This window comes from Pongo abelii, chromosome 11 (genome assembly GCF_028885655.2).
Source record: "Pongo abelii isolate AG06213 chromosome 11, NHGRI_mPonAbe1-v2.0_pri, whole genome shotgun sequence".
Classification (NCBI taxonomy): Eukaryota; Metazoa; Chordata; class Mammalia; order Primates; family Hominidae; genus Pongo; species Pongo abelii.
In genome coordinates, this window is record NC_071996.2 from 52,050,428 (window position 1) to 52,070,569 (window position 20,142).

The 20,142-nt window shown below is 36.3% G+C and overlaps 1 protein-coding gene across 6 annotated transcripts in view; it reads left to right on the forward strand.

Annotated features, from left to right (window-relative positions):
• LOC103889957 (putative uncharacterized protein encoded by LINC00269) overlaps positions 1 to 20,142 on the forward strand; it is a 377,157-nt gene that overhangs the window by 80,289 nt on the left and 276,726 nt on the right. For 2 of the 6 annotated variants that reach the window (XR_008522799.2, XR_008522800.2), the window contains exons 2-3: positions 12,812 to 12,866; positions 13,403 to 14,193. The exons of 2 other annotated variants lie outside the window; for them this stretch is intronic. Coding sequence is in view for 2 of the 4 variants with exons in the window: in XM_054549368.2 (XP_054405343.2) it covers positions 13,403 to 13,510 (108 nt within the window). In the remaining 2 variants the exon portion in view is untranslated. Of the gene's footprint in view, positions 1 to 12,811; positions 14,194 to 20,142 lie in introns of those variants that run through there. 2 more of the 6 variants (XM_054549368.2, XM_054549369.2) reach the window with 2 other exon arrangements.

A 20,142-nucleotide genomic window follows, 5' to 3' on the forward strand; every position in this document is an offset into this window, starting at 1 on the left:
CACAGTGTGCTTTCACAGTCCCTTTACTGACATATTTTTCACGTTTGTACCTTTTATTAGTGATTACACTTTTTGAAATGAACCCCAAATGTGTGTTAAAGTCTTGTCCAGTGTTCCTAACCACAAAAAATATTGCGCTATATCATATAGAGAAAATGTGTGTGTCATGTAAGCTTTGTTCCAGTATGAGTTACAGGGCTGTTGGCCATGAGTTCTATGTTAATGAGTCAACAATGTGTATTAAATAAGGTGTCTATAAACAGAAACACACATAAAACAAGGTTATATACTGCATTGATGAAAATGTGACCAGTGGCTCACAGGAACTTAACCCTGTATTTCCCCTAGGAGCAGAGGTTCCGCGTCATCTGCCCCAGTGTTCATGGTGACTTTAAAGAACATAACTACCATGAATAACCGGAATTGAAAGTACACATGTTTTCTGGGATAAGGGGGCATAATATGCATCAGATCCTTAGTGGGGACTTCAATTCTGCCAAGGGTTAAGAAATCTTGTTTCTTGGTAAAAGTTGTTTCCACACTAACATTCTTAAACTCCTAGGCCCACAACATAGAAACTGGGGCTAGTGTGCTGGCATTGAAGTGTTAAAGAAAGAAAGCAACACAGATAACTGAAAAATGGGGATTCACATCTTTAACTTGCCATTTACCGAGCCATCTCTTCATGACTGCCTTTGCAGTTAGAGCTAGTTTGAATCCTGTTTTTCAGTTAACTAGCTATGTGATCTTGGGAAAACATTCTCTTTTTTTCTTTTTCAATTATCATTTTAACTTTCATTTTAGATTTAGTAGTTACATGTGTAGATTTGTTACACAAGTTTATTGCGTGACACGAAATTTGGGATATGAATGATCCTGTCACTCATGTAGTGAGAATAATACACAATAGGTAGTTTTTCGGCTCCTGTCCCCTTTCTCTCTCCCCCGTCTGGTAGTCCCTAGGGTCTATTGTTCCATCTTCATGTCCATGTGTACCCAATATTTAACTCCCACTTATAGGTGAACACATGCAGTATTTGGTTTTCCGTTCCTGTGTTACTTTGCTAAGGATAGTGGCCTCTAGCTGCATCTGTGTTGCTGCAAAGGACAAGCGTTTGTTCTTTTTTATGGCTCTATAGTATTCCGTGGTATATATGTACCACATTTTTCTTATCCAATCCACCATTGATGGGCACCTAGGTTGATACCGTGTCTTTACTATTGTGAATAGTGCTGCAATGAACATATGAAAGCATGTGTCTGTTTGGTAGAATGATTTGTTTTCCTTTGGGTATATAAGCCCAATATGGGTTTCCTTTGGGTATATACCCCATAATGGGATTACTGGGTTGAGTGATAGTTTCATTTTATATTCTTTGAGAAATCTCCAAACTACTTTCCACAGTGGATGAACTAATTTGTATTACCACCAACAGTGTATAAACATTCCCTTTTCTCCACCGCCTTGCCACTGTTATTCGTTTTTATTTTTTGACTTTTTAGCAATAGCCATTCTGACTGGCATGAGATGGTATATCATTGTGGTTTTGATTTTGGGAAAAAATTCTTAACCGCTCTAAGTTTCAATTTTTTTATATGTACAAAGGCATACAATAATACCTATGAGAATTATTTTAAAAATTAAATTAGATGATTCATTTAAAGCACCATGTAAAGTATGTGGGAATAGTCAAAACCATTTCTATGAATGTTATTATAGTAGACGCTTGATAGATAACTGTTAATTCCCTTCTTTTTCTCTTTCCCACGTAGAAATAGTATAAGACCCATTTTCCCAGATGAATTAGTAAATGCACTTTGGCATTGCCTCTTTCCTAACAATAACTAATGGAGAAAACAGCACAGGCTCCCAGGGTCTCTGGTTTTCTTCCTCCTGATCCCTCTGGTCTGTGCTCTGTGACAGGGAAGGATAATTGGAGCACTGTGGCACTGGTGGGGAGCAGTGTCCTGTCTCTTGGTTACAAGGGGAATCACCTGTCTCGAACTCTGGACCAAGGATGAAGGGCTCATGCATCAGCACTCTCCTAGGTGCTTGTCTCCCGAAGGGAAGATCAGGTTGACTCCAGCCATTCAGAAGCCTGTGAATGACATCTATAAGTGCCCACCTCAAGGGGACTCTTAGGATGTCACTTGTCTAATTTGAAAACCTGAAACCCTATTTTCCTCAAGAATTTTAGACTAATCATTTTCCTTAGCCTCTCAGAATTCCCCTGACTTATCTTAAATATGTAAAATAACGTAAGTGCAATGACACATTATTGAAGAATGAGGCATTCTACATTAATGGATTTTCCAGGTGAAATTGGCCCCTTGCTGTGTTTTACTTTAATAATTTCATAGAATTGGCCATAAGTTGTATTAGATGTTCTTTTGAGTTCTTAGATGTGTTTATAGAGGGTGGATAATTTAAACTTTTCTTAATAACTATGAGTCAACTGCTGTGCTATGTTATAGAACACAGCAACTCCCTCAGAGCCTGCTAACACAAGTAGATTAATTGACTCCATATATTAATAGTCCCAGTTTTCTTGCTTTTCATTTCTTGTTGTCCTTGTCATTGGATTTTTTTTTCTAGATGACATAAGTATGTGAGGAATGCCATTGTAGCTCACATTCTAGACTGCATTAAAGGATAAACACAACTAATTTCTAATTATTTGCATAACAATACAGATGCAACCATTTGTGTACATATTTGTTTAATAATATATTGACATTATTCACCAATTATAAATATGAACTGTGGCATTATAGTAGTACATTTTAAGTTTATATTGAAGATATTAATATAAAACATATTTGAATGGACTAATATATATACAAACTTCTGTAAATATTTTTCTCTCCCTTCTGTGAATTCTTGCTCTAGATGAGTCAATGTAATAGAACTATTTTTCGGGGGGGGGGTGGTGCACAGGATAAACTCCAAAATAACCTCACATTACTAAGAATTCGATGTTTTAGTTACAGTTATGCTTTGTTTCAATGTAGTGTGTATACAACAATTCCTGTATAGTTCTAGGCTCTCTGAAGTTAACATTTAGGCATCACTGTTTCCTGTCTAGAGGTGGCATTTTATCCATGGACTCATAGAATAACCTCAACTCCTTTCAACTCTGGCAAAAATAATCTATTGTTTGCAGTATAATCTCACTCTCACTTAAAACAAAAAACAAACAATGTAAATAAACAACATCAGGCTTTACTCTTCAGTGTCTCTGTTTTGCCCTGTATGGAAATAACCCAAACCAAAGCCTCTGTCTCTATTTATTTACTTTGGTGCTAGTTGAGATGGTTAGTGAAGTGGGTCATACAGTCAGCCTCTCAGTTTCTCTAACGCTACCACCAAAAGTGGCCATCTCTGCCTAATTTGAAAACGACACATTCAGTAAAATAGAGACAAAGAAATGTAGTAGCTATGAAATAAAATGTCTTTCACAGAGAGACAGCAAATGTGAGAGAAGGTGCATTTAATGTAAAAAACACAACTGGGGTGCCGTTCTTTTTCAAAGCACCCTAAGAGGAGAGTGCAAATGTAATGCATGATAATGAAGGTGCCCAATTTTGGAAAGTGCTTTTTAAAATGCTGCTGCAGAATGCTATCCAGAGTCTCTTAGGAAAAAGCAAAATCTCATCAGGGACCTTTTCAAGCATCATTTTCTCCTGTTTTAAATGATCTCACGTGAACTTGCTGTTAGTCGACTTGGCACAGTTTCAATTATTCATTATTTTTGACCGCTAGCAAAAGGAACAAAGGGCTTGTTATTAGTGATTTGCCAGTTGGTTGCAAGACTTAATCTAGGTTCTTATGGAGCTCTTTGCCTCATGTTTATTTTGTTGTATACAGTTGTATGATCTAAGGGATTTCATAGCCCCTGGATCCTCAATTTAGAAAATCTCTTCTCAAGTGATTAGTGTGGAAGAAACTATAGTCTTTGAGCACCAGGCCTCTGCTCATAATGAAGTTTTGCTGAAATCTTTTCTCCTAGCATAAGAGAATTTAGTTTGAGATAAAGAAGTGTATTCTCTTTGATTATTTGTGCAAAGATTCCTTTCTTCCATGAGGTGAAAATGCAACTTTTCATGTGCTTCTTTCTTGAAATTTCATTTTTATTATATATATTTAAGGTATACCATAAGATGTTTTGATAATACATATACTTACTTAAATAATTACTACAGTCAAGAAAATCTTAACATATGTATCACATCATATAGTTACCTTCTGTGTTTTCATGTTAAGAGCACTTAAAATTTACTGTCTTAGCATATTTTCAATATACAGTATATTATTAATTATAATCCCCATGCTGTATATAATATCTCTAGACTATATCTCTCTAAGTGCAGGTTTGTATTCTTTGGTACATCTCACTATCCCCACTTCTGTTCCACTACTGGTAACCAACTTTCTACTTTGCTTCTATGACTTCAACTTATTTTAGATTCCATATACAATAATGAAGTATTTTTCTTTCTGTATCTGGCTTATTTTACTCAGCATAATGCCCTCAAGGGTCATCCATATTTTCACAAATGGCAACTTTTCCTTTGCTAATGCTGAATTGTGCCCCGTTGTGTATATGTACTACAATTTCTTTATCCATTCACCTGTTGATGGACACACATTGATTCCATACCTTGGCTATTGGGAATAATATTGCAATGAACATGATAACACAGATATCTCAATCAGGTGCTCATTTTATTTCCTTTGGGTATACACCCACCAGAGAAATTCGTGGGTCATATGGTAGTTCTATTTTTAATTTTTGAGGAAGTTCCATACTGTTTTCCATAATGGCAGTACCAATTTGCATTTCCCCCAACAGCATACAAGGGTTCCCCTTTCCCCACACCCTCGCCAACTTTGTTAGCTCGTGTCTTTTGGATAACACTCATCTTAACAGGCATGAGGTAATAACTGCTTGTCATTTATTTCCATTTCCCTGATATTAGTGATGCTGAGTACATTTTCATATACCTGTTGGCTATTTGTGTATCTTCTTTGGAAAAATGTCTACTCATGTTCCTTGCCAATATCAAAATCAGGTTATTTTGTTTTGGTTTTTGCTATTGAGTTGTGAGTTGGGAAAAGTGGGTATTCACATGCAAAATAATGAAACTGGTCCTTTATCTTCCACAATACAAAAATTAACTCAAATGGATTAAAGACCTAAATGTAGGACCTGAAACTGCAAAACTCCTACAAGACAACAAGAGAAAAGCTTACTGATATTGGCTGTAGCAATGATTTTTTTGGATATCACACCAAAAGCTAAATAAAAAGAAAAAAGAAACAAGTGGGAATCCATCAAACTAAAAAGCATCTATAAACAAAGGAAACAACTAACAAAATCAAAAGGGAGCCTTCAGATTGGGGGAAAATATTTGTAAACCATATAGCTGATAAGGAGTTAATATTGCATACTTCTAAGTGTACAAATAAGAATGTCTTATTATTTGGGTCATATGTCGCCTACTGCACTGTCTGCAATGCTGTGTAATATATGTAATATATGGTTTATGCTATGTTATTACTTTTATAAAGTACAAAAATTTCCAGCTAAGGAATTTTGGACTTAGAGGGCAAGTAGAATACAGAAAGTCACATAGGAGATAAAAGCTGCTACACGGGTACACAGGAAGAAGAAATCTGATTCATGAGACAACAGCCCAGGCTCCATGGGGGAAAAAAGGTGCTATTTGGGAAAAGGATGAGTATAGTTTTACATGCAGGAATCATAAGGGACTGTAGGGTGAGGTTTGCTATGTTTTCAATGTTTACGTTCCCCCAAAATTCATATGTTGAAACTTAACCCCCAATGTGATAGTGTTAAGAAGTGGGACTTTTAGGAGGTGATTAGGTCACCTAATGGGATTAGTGCCCCTTCTAAAACAGGCTTGAAGGATCCTGTTTGTGCAGACACATAGAAGGTGCCATTAAGAGAAACAGGCCCTCACCAGACACTGAATCTGCTGGTGCCTTAATTTTGGACTTTGCAGCCTTCAGAACTGTGAGAAATAAATTTCTGTTGTTTATACATTCTGCAGTCCAAGATATTTTGTTATGGCAGCTTGAATAGACCAAGGCAGAGTTTATAGTCAGCATAAAGAGTATGAGTAAAGAAGCAGAGTAAAAATGGCACACATTTCTCTAGGAGAAATCAGAAGCAACCTAACTAGAGAGTGTCCTAAAAAGATTTTAACTGATCTCTCTGGTAATAACACACATTGCTGTGGTTGATGTGATGGTGGGTTTTGAGGGCTGTGAAGAACTGTTTGATAGCACCGTGTTGCCCTGATTGAGTCTTACAATGATGATGCAGTGGCTGTGATCCTAATGGACTGTCGCAGTCATGCTACAGCTGTATTTCATGGTAACATGCTAGTTGTGATTGTTCTTGGTCATTTGTCTGATGTATAATGGCTCCTTTGAAATACTAAATTATGATTATGCATATATGTATTTACACATGATTTATAATTGAAGGAAATTTGATAGGCTACATACAGAATATTTTGGGTCTGAATCAAATCTTTCTTTTAAATTATGTACTTTTGGAGTTCAAATTTCTTTATCTAGAAGTATTATTTCAGAGCAGATTTGGAATAAATAGTATTCTACTGTAATATAGCACAGGCTGAATTCAAAGAGAAAGCACACAAAAACCCCAAGAATTTATAGTGTTCGGGTGTCTAAAGAGTATAGTATTTGTAGGGAAATATAGTAGGTATGTGGGTATGAGGATCAGATTAAATTTGCCACAGCGCAACACACACACACGCACACACACACGCACACACACACATACACACACACACAGAGTAACTTCAGAAAGGGAAAGCTATACAAGAATACACTGGAAATAACACATATTATCTTTCAGCCATTTTTTCCTTTGGACCTGAATGTTTTTCAAAACTAGCTTGTAGAGTGCAATGGGTTTCACAGAGAATTCAAACAACCCAGCATTTTTCAGGATACAATTTGAGTTCAATTGATCTGCCTCTTTCTTTTCTGGACGGGGCGGGGCGGTGAAGAAAGTGGGAGGGTTGGAAAGATTGGTTTGTCTCTATCTCATAAGGAATATCCTTTTTGGGCACTTTCATATCAGTCCCCATCCGGTTCTTTCCAGCCCTCTGGCTTTGGGCAAGTTAATGAAATTTTCTACAACTTGATATTCTCCTCTGCAAAATGGAGATAAAATGCCTGTGTGGCAGGTTTGTGATAATGTATGGAAAGCATGTAACTCAGTGTCTAGCACATATTACATGCTCACTGCTGGCCAGTGTTGCACACCCTCTATGAGCAAGGCACTTTGACTCATGCTTCTCATGTAATCCTCGCAATAATCCTGTGAGTATTATTATGATTCTTAATTTGCAGATAAAAATCTTGAAACCCAAGGGAGTAAAGTGATTTCAACAAGGTTAAGCCAACTCAAGAATAAAAGCCAGGAGTTTAACTTTGACCTTGCAATGCCAAGCCTCCAACATGTGGCTGCATTAATTTCAATCCCTCCCTCTTTTTTCTCTATCTCCCCCTTTCCTCTTCTCTGCAGTTCTACCTTCTTCAATCTCTTTGGAGATTTTTTTTTATACTTTAAGTTCTGGGGTACATATGAAGAATGTGCAGTTTTGTTACATAGCTATACACGTGCCATGGTGGTTTGCTGCACCCATCGACCCATCACCTACATTAGGTATTTCTCCTAATGTTATCCCTCCTCTAGCCCCCAACCCTGCAACAGGCCGCGGTATGTGATGTTCACCTCCCTATGTCCATGTGTTCTTATTGTTCAATTCCCACTTATGAGTGAGAACATGTGGTGTTTGGTTTTCTGTTCTTGTGAGAGTTTGCTGAGAATGATGGTCTCTAGCTTCATCCATGTCCCTGCAAAGGACATGAACTCATCCATTTTTATGGCTGCATAGTATTCCATGGTGTATATGTGCCACATTTTCTTTATCCAGTCTATTGTTGATGGACATTTGGGTTGGTTCCAAGTCTTTGCTGCTGTGAATAGTGCCACAATAAACATATGTGTACATGTGTCTTTATAGTAGAATGATTTATAATCCTTTGGGTATATGCCCAGTAATGGGATTGCTGGGTCAAATGGTATTTCTGATTCTAGATCCTTGAGGAATCGCCACACTGTCTTCCCCAATGGTTGAACTAATTTACACTCCCACCAACAGTGTAAAAGCATTCCTATTTCTGCACATCCTCTCCAGCATCTGTTGTTTCCTGACTTTTTAATGATCACCATTCTAACTGGCATGAGATGGTATCTTATTGCGGTTTTGATTTGCATTTCTCTAATGACCAGAGATGATGAGCTTTTTTTCATATGTTTGTTAGCTGCATAAATGTCTTCTGTTGAGAAGTGTCTGTTCATATCCTTTGCCCACTTTTTGATGGGGTTGTTTTTTTCTTATAAATTTGTTTAAGTTCTTTGTAGCCGTTTGTCAGATGGATAGATTGCAAAAATTTTCTACCATTATTTAGGTTGCCTGTTCTTTCTGATGATAGTTTCTTTAGCTGTGAAGAAGTTCTTTAGTTTAATTAGATCCCATTTGCCAATTTTGGCTTTTGTTGCCATTGCTTTTGGTGTTTTAGACATGAAGTCTTTGTCCATGCCTATGTCCTGAATGGTTTTGCCTAGGTTTTCTTCTAGGATCTTCATGGTCCTAGGTCTTATGTTTAAGTCTTTGATTCGTCTTGAGTTGATTTTTGTATAAGTTGTAAGGAAGTGGTCCAGTTTCAGTTTTCTGCATGTGGCTAGCCAGTTTTCCCAACACCATTTATTAAATAGGGAATCTTTTCCCCATTGCTTGTTTGTGTCAGGTTTGTGAAAGATCAGATGGTTGTAGATGTATGTTGTTATTTCTGAGGCCTCTGTTCTGTTCCATTGTTCTATATATCTGGTACCAGTACAATGCTGTTTTGGTTACTGTAGCCTTGTAGTATAGTTTGAAGTCAGGTAGTGTGATGCCTCGAGCTTTGTTCTTCTTGCCCAGGATTGTCTTTGCTATGCAGGCTCTTTTTTGGTTCCATATGAAGTTTAAAGTAGTTTTTTCCAGTTCTGTGAAGAAAGTCAGTGGTAGCTTGATGGGGATAGCATTGAATCTATAAATTACTTTGGGCAGTATGGCCATTTTCATGATATTGATTCTTCCTATCCATGAGCATGGAATGTTCTTCCATTTGTTTGTGTCCTTGAGCAGTGGTTTGTAGTTTTCTTGAGCAGTAGTTTGTAATTCTCCTTGGAGAGGTCCTTCACATCCCTTGTAAGTTGTATTTCTAGGTATTTTATTCTCTTTATAGCAATTGTGAATGGGAGTTCACTGATTATTTGGCTCTCTGTTTGTCTGTTATTGGTGTATAGGAATGCTTGTGATTTTTGCACACTGATTTTGTATCCTGAGACTGCTGAAGTTGCTTATCAGCTTAAGGAGATTTTGGGCTGAGATGATGGGGTTTTCTAAATATACAATCATGTAATCTGCAAACAGAGACAATTTGACTTTCTCTATGTTGAATAGGGGTGCTGAGAGAGGGCATCCTTGTCTTGTGCCGGTTTTCAAAGGGAATGCTTCCAGTTTTTTCCTATTCAGTATGATATTGGCTGTGGCTTTGTCATAAATAGCTCTTATTATTTTGAGATATGTTCCACTGATACCTAGTTTATTGAGAATTTTTAGCATGAAGGGGTGTTGAATTTTATCGGAGGCCTTTTCTGCATCTATTGAGATAATCATGTGGTTTTTGTCATTGGTTCTGTTTATGCGATGGATCATGTTTATTGATTTGCATATGTTGAACCAGCCTTGCATCCCAGGGATGAAGCAGACTTGATCGTGATGGATAAGCTTTTTGACGTGCTGCTGTATTTGGTTTGCCAGTATTTTATTGAGGATTTTCGCATCGATGTTCATCAGGGATATTGGCCTGAAATTTTCTTTTTTTGTTGTGTCTCTGCCAGGTTTTGGTATCAGGATGATGCTGGCCTCATAAACTGAGTTAGGGAGGATTCCTTCTTTTTCTATTGTTTGGAATAGTTTTAGAAGGAATGGTACTGGCTCCTCTTTATACCTCTGATAGAATTCAGCTGTGAAGCCACCTGGTCCTGGACTACTTTTGGTTGGTAGGCTATTAATTACTGCCTCAATTTCGGAACTTGTTATTGGTTTATTCAGGGATTCGACTTCTTCCTGGTTTAGACTTGGGAGGGTGTATATGTCCAGGAATTTATCAATTTCTTCTAGATTTTCTAGCTTATTTGTATAGAGGTACTTATAGTATTGTCTGATGGTAGTTTGTATTTCTGTGGGATCAGTGATGAGATCCTCTATATCATTTTTCATTGCATCTATTTGATTCTTCTCTCTTTTCTTCTTTATTAGTCTGGCTAGTGGTCTACTTATTTGCTGATCTTTTCAAAAATGCAACTCCTGGGTTCATTGATTTTTTTCAAGGATTTTTCTTGTCTCTATCTCTTTGGATAATTTTTTAAAGAGTTAAAAATCATGGCTTATCAAATCAAATGGAATGAAACAATATTTTCATTCTAGTACATTAAAACAAATATGACATCATTATATCTCATAATGCCACTAATTTCCATTGTTTTATGGTTTAAAAATGCATGCTCAAGTAATACATATTAATTGCAGGCATTAGGAAATATAAATAAGCATAAATTGCATGAATACCAAATACACAGACAATCACAGGCAGCATTAAATTGTATATTCTACAATTCCTAGCTATCCATATAAATTTTTTTCTCTTATAACACTATCATATTATAATTAGGTTTATAATGTGCCTTTATCAGTTAACAATCATTCTAAAATATCTTTCCAAGTTGGCACATGTGCATCTAGATAATTATTTCTATTGGCTACATAACATTCCATTATATAGAAGCATTTGATTAAAATAGCTTTTATTATTGGACACTTATGCTGTTTTTAATTTTTTGCTTTTATAAACTATATACTCTTGCATATATACATGTATATATATGTATATATACATGTATATATGTATATATATGTGTATATATATGTATATATATATATATGTGTATATATATGTGTATATATATATATATATATATATCTTTATGCCCTCGACTAATTATCTCCTTAGGATAATTCCCTGGAAGTGGAAATTATGGGTTGGTGTTTACACACTTCTCTGGCTTTAAATGTATATCGCCAAATTGCTTTCATTTTAAGAAAGAACCAACTTATACTCCCTCTAGTAATGTATGAGAATGCCCATTTTCACACTCCCACACTAATGATTATCATTCCTTTTAATCTTTGAGAACTCCATTAGACATAAAAAAAGTAACTTTATTGCTTTTCTTTGCATTCCTATGTCTAACCATTCTATAAAATAATCACATTTCTCAGACTACTATCTAAACAAAATGTAAACTTCCTTAGGTCAAAGACAAAATCTCAAAATAATGAAATATTTATATCTGCCATCCTTCTAAAATAGAATAAACCCCCAAAGAGGCATTTGAGACACTACGTGGCAGAAAACCATGGATTAACAGCCTTATTGAGAACATCCTTGAATTTTGTTTTTAAACCTCGAGCTCATTGTTCTCAGAACTCCTCTGCTGGGGTAACCTTGTCTTGACTGTTTGAGGGCAACACTTTTATAGGCAGAATCTCAATCTCAAAACAGAAGAGAGGAGAAGGTTAAGACATCTAAGCCTGGCATCTCCTGATTTTTGTGTTCTAGCCTGGACTGATGGGATCCAAGCAGCACTAAGAAGATAGTAACCTTTAGGGTATGTTAATTCCTTAAACAACTATCCTCAATTTGGAAACTCAGAAAGACCAAGCCATGTTTGGCTGCACATGGTTTTCTACTTAATTTAACTGTCCCTCTGTATTATTTAAACCAACATAAGTTTTTAAATTTCATATCAAAAATGAACTTATACTTGAATCAACAGAATTTTATTTATTAAGAAGCATGTACTGTTTAAAAGAGACTTCCTTAAAATAGCAAGTTTTATTTAACTAAATGTTAGGAAATGGAGAGAATCTACTCAAATCTGTGATTATAGCCTGGGCTCTCACATTATCTAAGAACTTTCTTTCGCTAAACCAGACACATTTTAATGATTGGTCAAACCTGGTTCAAGAGAAAGTTACTGATGTGTTATTACAAGGAAACTTTAATGATTGAGTTGCCATTGGGAACATCACAAAATCCACATTAAAGCTCACTTTATGCACTGATCACAAGGCACTTGATCTTGGTATTCAGTGGTGTTTCACATAATTTAAAAGTTGATAGCAAAGTGAAATTTGTTCAACAACCTTTGTCACCATGCCCTGGAAATGAGATGGATTAACTCTTTGATATCCACTCAAAAAGAATCAGAATGTGAGTGAGATGGTAGATAGTGGTTTGTTTTTGTTTTTCATATATGAAAAAAGGCAGTTCTTCCAATTACTCCCAATGTGAATATTCAAATGAACTGGATGAACATTACAATATGTACACTGTAAGAGGGTAAAGGATTATAAAACACTTAGGGTTTATGAAGAAACAAAATATTGTAATATAGGGTGATACCTCAGATTCCTTGAAGAAAGTGAGAAAGGAATGGAAGGAAGAATATGAGCTAACATTTATATGGCATATCTAATCATGCAATTCTTATGTGCCAGCCACTGTTTTAAGTGTTTTTTATGCATTCTTTCAACCCTCCAAACAGCCTCATGAGATAGTTATTTTATTTTGCAGAAGATAATGTGAAGATACAGAGAGGTTAAATAACTTACTAAAGATTGCCCAGCTGGTAAGTGGCAGAGCTATAATATGAATTTTCTTTTGATTTAATATAGTACATCTAGATGCCCAGGTTAAAACAGTACTGCCAAGCATGCCCACAAGGAAATATACAACATCACCAGGGAGTTTTATAGTGGGCCTTTGAGGAAGTGGTATGTTTGCAAATATCACAAAATTAAATATACCCTTAAGAACTAATGTGACAGCTTGGCATTGGAGTAGAAACTGCACTCTTTTCAGAAAACAGGTTTCTAAGATCCGAGTCTACCACTAAATATCTGTGGAATCTGAGTCAAAACATGTCATTTTCTGGGGTTCAGTTTCCTCTTCCTTAAAACAAAAGAGATGGATGACATACTGAAAAAAGACATTCTACAATTCTTTTATAAGACAAACATCTACACTGTAGTCTGGTGGGCAGATCTTTCTGTCAAGAAAGACCTCACAGAGGGCACAGTGGTAGGGTTGTCTGACATGAAATTGATTCAGTACAAAATGACTTGCTCATATTCTGAGATACTTCTACATCTCTGTGTTCTGTAGATTCCTCATCTGGGAGACAAGCTAAAACAGAAAGCAAAGTGGCATTTGTGGGTTCGGGATACCGTGGAGCAAACCCTTCTTTTTTCTCTTAGAGATAAGCTTCAGTGATAAGGGAGAGGGTGTTGATACCAGCAACAGAAAACCTCTTCCTAAATGAAATTCAAATCAAATGATTCCACCCTTCCGAGAATTCTCCAACAGTGGCTTTTCCAGCAGCAGGAATCTGCAAACAGAGTCCAGCAGTTAATTTCCCAGCTTTGCCCATATAACTGTTCCAATCTTAGATTTACAAAGCCATTTCTGATGAAGACAATAAAAGCCTCCTTTCCTTCCTGTGTTGCCTTGTGCTCTGATACTTTATCAAAGCACACAGACAGGGGGTTGTTCTTAACCATATATAAAACACAGCAGCCTCACAAATCATGTTTTACTATTGCACTATGGAAACACCAAGGTTAAAAGGTAAGTCTGTGGCATAACCATATTGATTAATTGATGTAAGAAAAGTCAGGCTAATCTTTATCTTGCTTGAAAGACTCTAGTTCTACATGGCAGGTGTGTTCCTGTGTGAAAAGATAAAAAAGAAAATGGGGGAAACCTTATCAAACATCACTCAGAAGAAGGTTAGTGTAAAGAGTTCTCATGCAAAGAAAATAGAGAGATCTTGTTAAACAATCTGTCAGAAAGGCAAAGCACTAACATGGGGCCTGGAAGGTGGATGTTATTTAGATTTCCCTTTGTTTTTAGTAGGCTTTGTAGGAAACACCTTCACCAGTGAAAGAATCACAGAAGTACTAGGGCAAAGGTAGTGACTTTAGATAATAGTCTCACCCTCTTCCCTGTTCCTTGAGAACAGAAAAAGAGAGCTTCACAACTCTCTTCCCAACAAGACTGGAATCTGTTGAAGTAGCAAAACTAACTTCTCTGACCAAGTCTTGCCTAGGTGAAAAACAGACACAACACTGCCTCTCACAACATGGCTTCTGTATTCCTGGGGTGTTGAGGAATGAGGGATTTATCCCTAGCACACGTGGAGATACACACACATCTAAGAATGGCTTGCCCATCTTCATTTCTGGCCTGAAAGAGATAACAAGGTTTGACAGCTGAAATTTAGAACCCTGAGAAAACAGAAAGATACAAGGGCAAGTGAGGAAGGACTAAAGGCTAAATATGTGTAAGTGTGGAGAGAGAAAAATGATCTAGGGACCACAAAAGACACAATGCTAATCCTGAAATACCCTGCTGTTGAATGAGAAGAAGGGACTAGGCTGGCACAGGGAGGGGCCTGGAAGCAGGGGTGGAAGAGGGAGTGCATGTTGGAAATTTTTTCTCATTATGGTTGTATTAGTCAGGGTTGTCCGGAGAGACAGAACCAATAGGAAATATATATGTGTGTGCATATAGATGTGCACACACACACACACACACACACACACACACACACACATATACAGCAGGGGGGATTTATTAGGGGAATTGGTTCAGGTGAGTATGAGAAGTCCTGCGACAGACTGTCTGCAAGCTGGAGACCCTGGGATGCCCATAGCATGGTTCAGTCAAAGTCCAAAGGACTCAGACCCAAAGAAGCCAATGGTGTAACTCAGTCCAAGGATGAAGGCCTGGGAACCTGGGGGAGAGGGTGACTGCTGGTGCAAGTCCCAGAATCCAAAAGCCAGCCAGCCTAGAGATTTGATGTCCAAGGTCAGGAGAAGGAGGGTGCCCCAGTGTCAGGAGAGAGAGTGAATTTGCCTTTCCTCTGCCTTTTTGTTCTATCTGGGCCCCTAGCCAATTGAATGGTGCTCACCCATATTGGGGATGGATCTTCCCCACTCAGTCCACCAACTCATAACACCAATCTCCTTGGGAAACACCTTCACAGACACATCCAGAAATAACACCTTACCAGCTCTCTAGGTATCCCTTAATCCATTCAAGTGGACACCTAAAGTTAACCATCACAATGTTCATACCTGAAAAAGACCTATATTAAGTGTCTGAAACTAGATGGACTAGACTATAATGTAGTCAACAAGCATGCCTCAGAGGCTTACTACAATAAAAGTTTATTTTTGGCTCATGCAAAGTCCAGTGCAGTTGGGTGTCACTTCTTCATCTTATACCTCTGGCATTTAGAACATGTGGCCTTACCACAGCTATGAGGAGATGCCTGGAAGGTTTCATGAGATACCTTGAAGGACAGATCTGGAAGTGGGTTGCACCATCTTTCTTACATCATGCTGGTCTGGGTGTAGTCACATGGCCCTCAATCAACTGCTAGGGAGACTGGGAAATAGCCCATAAAAAGGTGATTTGTCTAGCTTTGTCTTAGAACACCAGAGATTTAAGTTTTCCTAAAGAAAAAAAATTCACTATTTTTTTCTGCACTATTAAATATCAGAAGGAGTTACCAGGGGATGTTTGGAAACTTCACTACTATTTTAGACACTAGAGATAGGAGACAGGACTCATCTTTCTTTAAGTTCTACTTTTTATGTACAATGTTATGCTTTAGGCTTTATAGGGAAAACATGAAAAGTAAGCTAGCTATTTGAACTTATTTTCTTATTAAACTGAGCTTAATTATCCTTTTATTCACTAATCATGGCTACTACTTACAAGTAGGTAGTAGGCAAGGAAATTTTTATATTAGGGAAGTGAAAAAAGAAAGGGTGGAATAGGAGATTAAATGTATTTTATTCACAAATTTACCCATTTTGTGGCATAAGAGCAACATGATTAATAATAAATACTTAAGGACATAAATCATAATACACTACTAATCCATATGTAAAATATAAAGTCTAACCTTAACATTATAGTCATTGAGATTCTGATAGGTTCTGTGAGACACATTTTGCATTTATGTGTCATTTGCTTCAATATATGTTAATAGATGATAATTATATGCTTTTCATTTGGACAGCCCTTATCCAAAAACGATTTAATATTCACATGTCTAATGGGTTGCACATGGCTATTGATCATTTGGATCAGAATTCAATTTAAACTGCTGCTGGTTAGATTGGGAATTGTAATCATGGTAAAAAATAAATTACAAGGTCTCTGAAGATCAGTTCTGTTTTCAGAGTAGATGTGCTTTTAGATATGAAACACCAAATAGCGAGGTTAGAGGAAATCTCTGGTGGTATCATTCCATGGGCTTTCTGAGAAATACATCCACAGATCATCTGTAACCCCTCCACCATTATACCAGCAATATGAAATTTATAGGGAATGGTATTTTACTATATAAAGATAGTGACAAACACCAGTAAGTTATTTGTGAATTATAACTATAGGCAAAAAGGGAGGCATAATTTGTAAATATAAATTTTGATGTAATAAATAAAATGTTGTACTCTTAAAATTATGTGATTTTCAATATAGAGAGATTTTGTTTGGATTAGAAGACATCTAAGTGAATATTAATTTGGATAAAGTAGACCTCTAGTGGCTTCAATAGTAAAAGGATTTTATCTTTGCTTTGAAAATTATTTTCAGTCTAATTACAGAAGAAATACATTTCTCATTGTAGAAAACTTGGAAAATTAGAAAACTCTATTCAAGACCACAAAGGATACTCACCATCCAACAGCCCCGATATATTACTATTAACGTCTTAAGATATCTAGTTCATTCCCTTTGAATTTTTTTGATCATGAGATATTTTAAATAAATAGAAACAGAAAAACAATATATGAAAGTCATACACATCTACCATCTAGATTTAAATGTTAACTTTTTGCTATATTTACCTCTGACCTCTCTTATTCACAAATAAGTAGATTACAGATTTAAATACTCTGCTTCTTTTTCCTCCTTCCTTTTTCTGGAATTAACTGTTGTGAAATTTCTGTTTTGTGATTTTACTGTGTATTATCTATAAACAATATATAGTACTGTTTTCATGTTTGAAAAGTAAATGTTATCATCATCACCTTCTTTGACATTGTGATTATAATGGTGAAAACATTAAGTACCTGCTGTCTTTCAGGCAGTTTTCTAAAGAATATTACACATATTACCCTTAGAAAGTGGGTGCTATTATTATTGTCATTTTATAGACAAGAAAACTGAGTACAGAGAGGGTAATTAACTTACATAGGGTCGTACCACTTTCTCTTTTTTTTCCCACTTACTCTTTTATTTATCCATAATGATATGTATGATTCTCATTCATTCAATTTAACTGTTGTATAGTATTCCAGTATATCATATACTGTTCTTTTTTTTCCCACTTACTCTTTTATTTATCCATAATGATATGTATGATTCTCATTCATTCAATTTAACTGTTGTATAGTATTCCAGTATATCATATAACAGTTAAATATTCATTCAATTTAACTGTTGTATAGTATTCCAGTATGTCATAGTTTATCTGTTCCCCTATTGACAGAACTTTAAATGTCCTTTATGTATTTCCTCGTGCCTATTGGTGGGAGTTTCTTTAGAGTGGTTACATAGAAGTTGAATTACTGAGTTAAAAATAATGTACATTTTATATTCTGTATGATATGGAAAAATATATATGAATATTACAGCTCTCATTGCTTTTCTAAACTTTCTTATAAAGTCTAATTATCTGTATTTTCTTCCTTTGCTGATATATTTTCTGTGACAGTTTAGTGACCATTTTTTTCCTTTCATTATTTACATATTTCATTTCTTTTTTTTTTTCTCACGCATAGGCAAGGACACCCAGTTCAATATGGAGGAGGAATGGTGACAGAGAGAATACTTATCTATTTCATGATTAAAAAAAAGAATGCTTTGTAAGTGTGCATGGTATAAGTGTGCATAGTAGTTGGCTTTCAAGAGCCAAGAAAGAAGGCAATGAAGGACTATACCTACAACTGGCCTGGGGACACTTTCACTTTATTCTGTTGGTCACAGAGTCCACCCGGATGAAAGGGGCCAAAAATAAACTCCATTTACTGATGGGGGAGTGGGCCCTTGATGGGGAGGCCATTTTGCAGAATAACACATGGGTTGTTATTAAGTGTGCATTATTAAGTGTCTGTATTTGTTGTATGCATGCAGTGAGTACCCCTTATCAGATTGCGAGTGCTTCCTCTAGTACTATTTTGCTAAGAAATTTGTTAAATCTTATTTAATGCTTTTCTTCACCCTTGATAGAATTACATTGTTTTTCTTTTCTAACCTGCGAATGTGGAGCATTACATAGTACAATGTCTAAAGTTTAACAATCCATGTATTTCTGTGGCATCACATATTTAGTCATGATATTTTATTTTTTGACAGTGCTGGTATTGTTTTCTAATATTCTATTCAGGTTTTTTACATCCATATTCAAAACTGAGATTTGTCTATAATTCTTCTTTCTTGAATTATCTTATAAATTATTGATATGAAAGCTTTTAGCTTTATGGAGCGAGTTGGAAACTTTATTTTTTTCTATACTTTTGAAATAGTTTCTGAGATTTTGGTAGAACTTGCCTGTCAAACTACTGGGGCAAGATCTAGGGGGGCCTACTAGTGGAAATTTTCAATTATTGCTCTGTTTGTTAAGTGGTTATAAGGCTATTAAGTTTTTCTACTTATTATCAAGTCATCGATAGTAAGTTACAGTTTCCTAGTTATTTTTCTATTTTGTCTGAGTTTTCTAATTTATTGGCAGAAAAGTTTTCACAGTATTTCTTTTGCAAATTTTAAGAATCATTACTCTATCTGTGACTGTACTCCACATTTTATTCCTGACATTGATGTGTCTTTTCCCTTTTATTTTTAATCAGTCTTGCCAAAGGATTGTCTATTTTATTATTATTAGATATGGCAACTCATTAAGAACAAATTGTATGATGAAAAACTCTTCACACATGGCAAGTTAAGGCTCTACTTTATCCCCCAAAAGAGTTATAGCCCTCTTCATAGTCATTCACATTCTTTAAGTTCACAAACCCAGAGCCCCTAGAACGGAGGAGAGACTTGATACTGTGAACATCATAAATAGTGTCACAGACTGCATTTCCCAAAAATGGCTGCCCTCCAATGGCTCCCAACACATGTGTTATTCTGCAATCTGACCTCCCCATCAAGGGCCCACTCCCCCATCAGTAAATGGGTTTATTTTTGGCTCCTTTCATCTGGGTGGACTCTGTGACCAATAGAATAAAGTGAAAGTGTCCCCAGGCCAGTTCTAGGTATAGTCCTTCATCGACCTGTTTCTTGCCTCTTGAAAGCCAACAACGGTATAAGAAATGTGACTACTCTGAGACCACCATGTTATGAAAAACCAAGCAACACAAAGAGAGAAAGGTCAGGGAGTATGGTGGTGCCAGGCCTGTAAATAGAAAGCCATGTTGAATGTCCAACCCAGGTAAGCTTTCAGTTGAGTCCAGTCCAAGGTCTATGTGACTGTTATGCATGAGAGACTCTAAGAAAGACCTTACCCATCGGCGCCCATTCCAACTATAGAAATATAAGAGAGAATAATTTATTTGGCTCTTTTAAGCCTCTAAATTTTGGAATTGTTTGTTACACAGCCATAGATACCTAGACCAAGTAGACACCATAAACCCTTCCCCCACCCTTAACCTTCTCCCTAAGAAAACTCTTGTCTTTAACATAATGCATAGTATGACTTATGCATAACATATGCATTAGATAAATATGAATAAGATAATAGAGACACCCATATTATTAAGAGATTGTTGGATGCCAGCTCTGAGGTAACACTATTCCCTAAAGGACCCAAAATGCCACTGTGGTTCCAT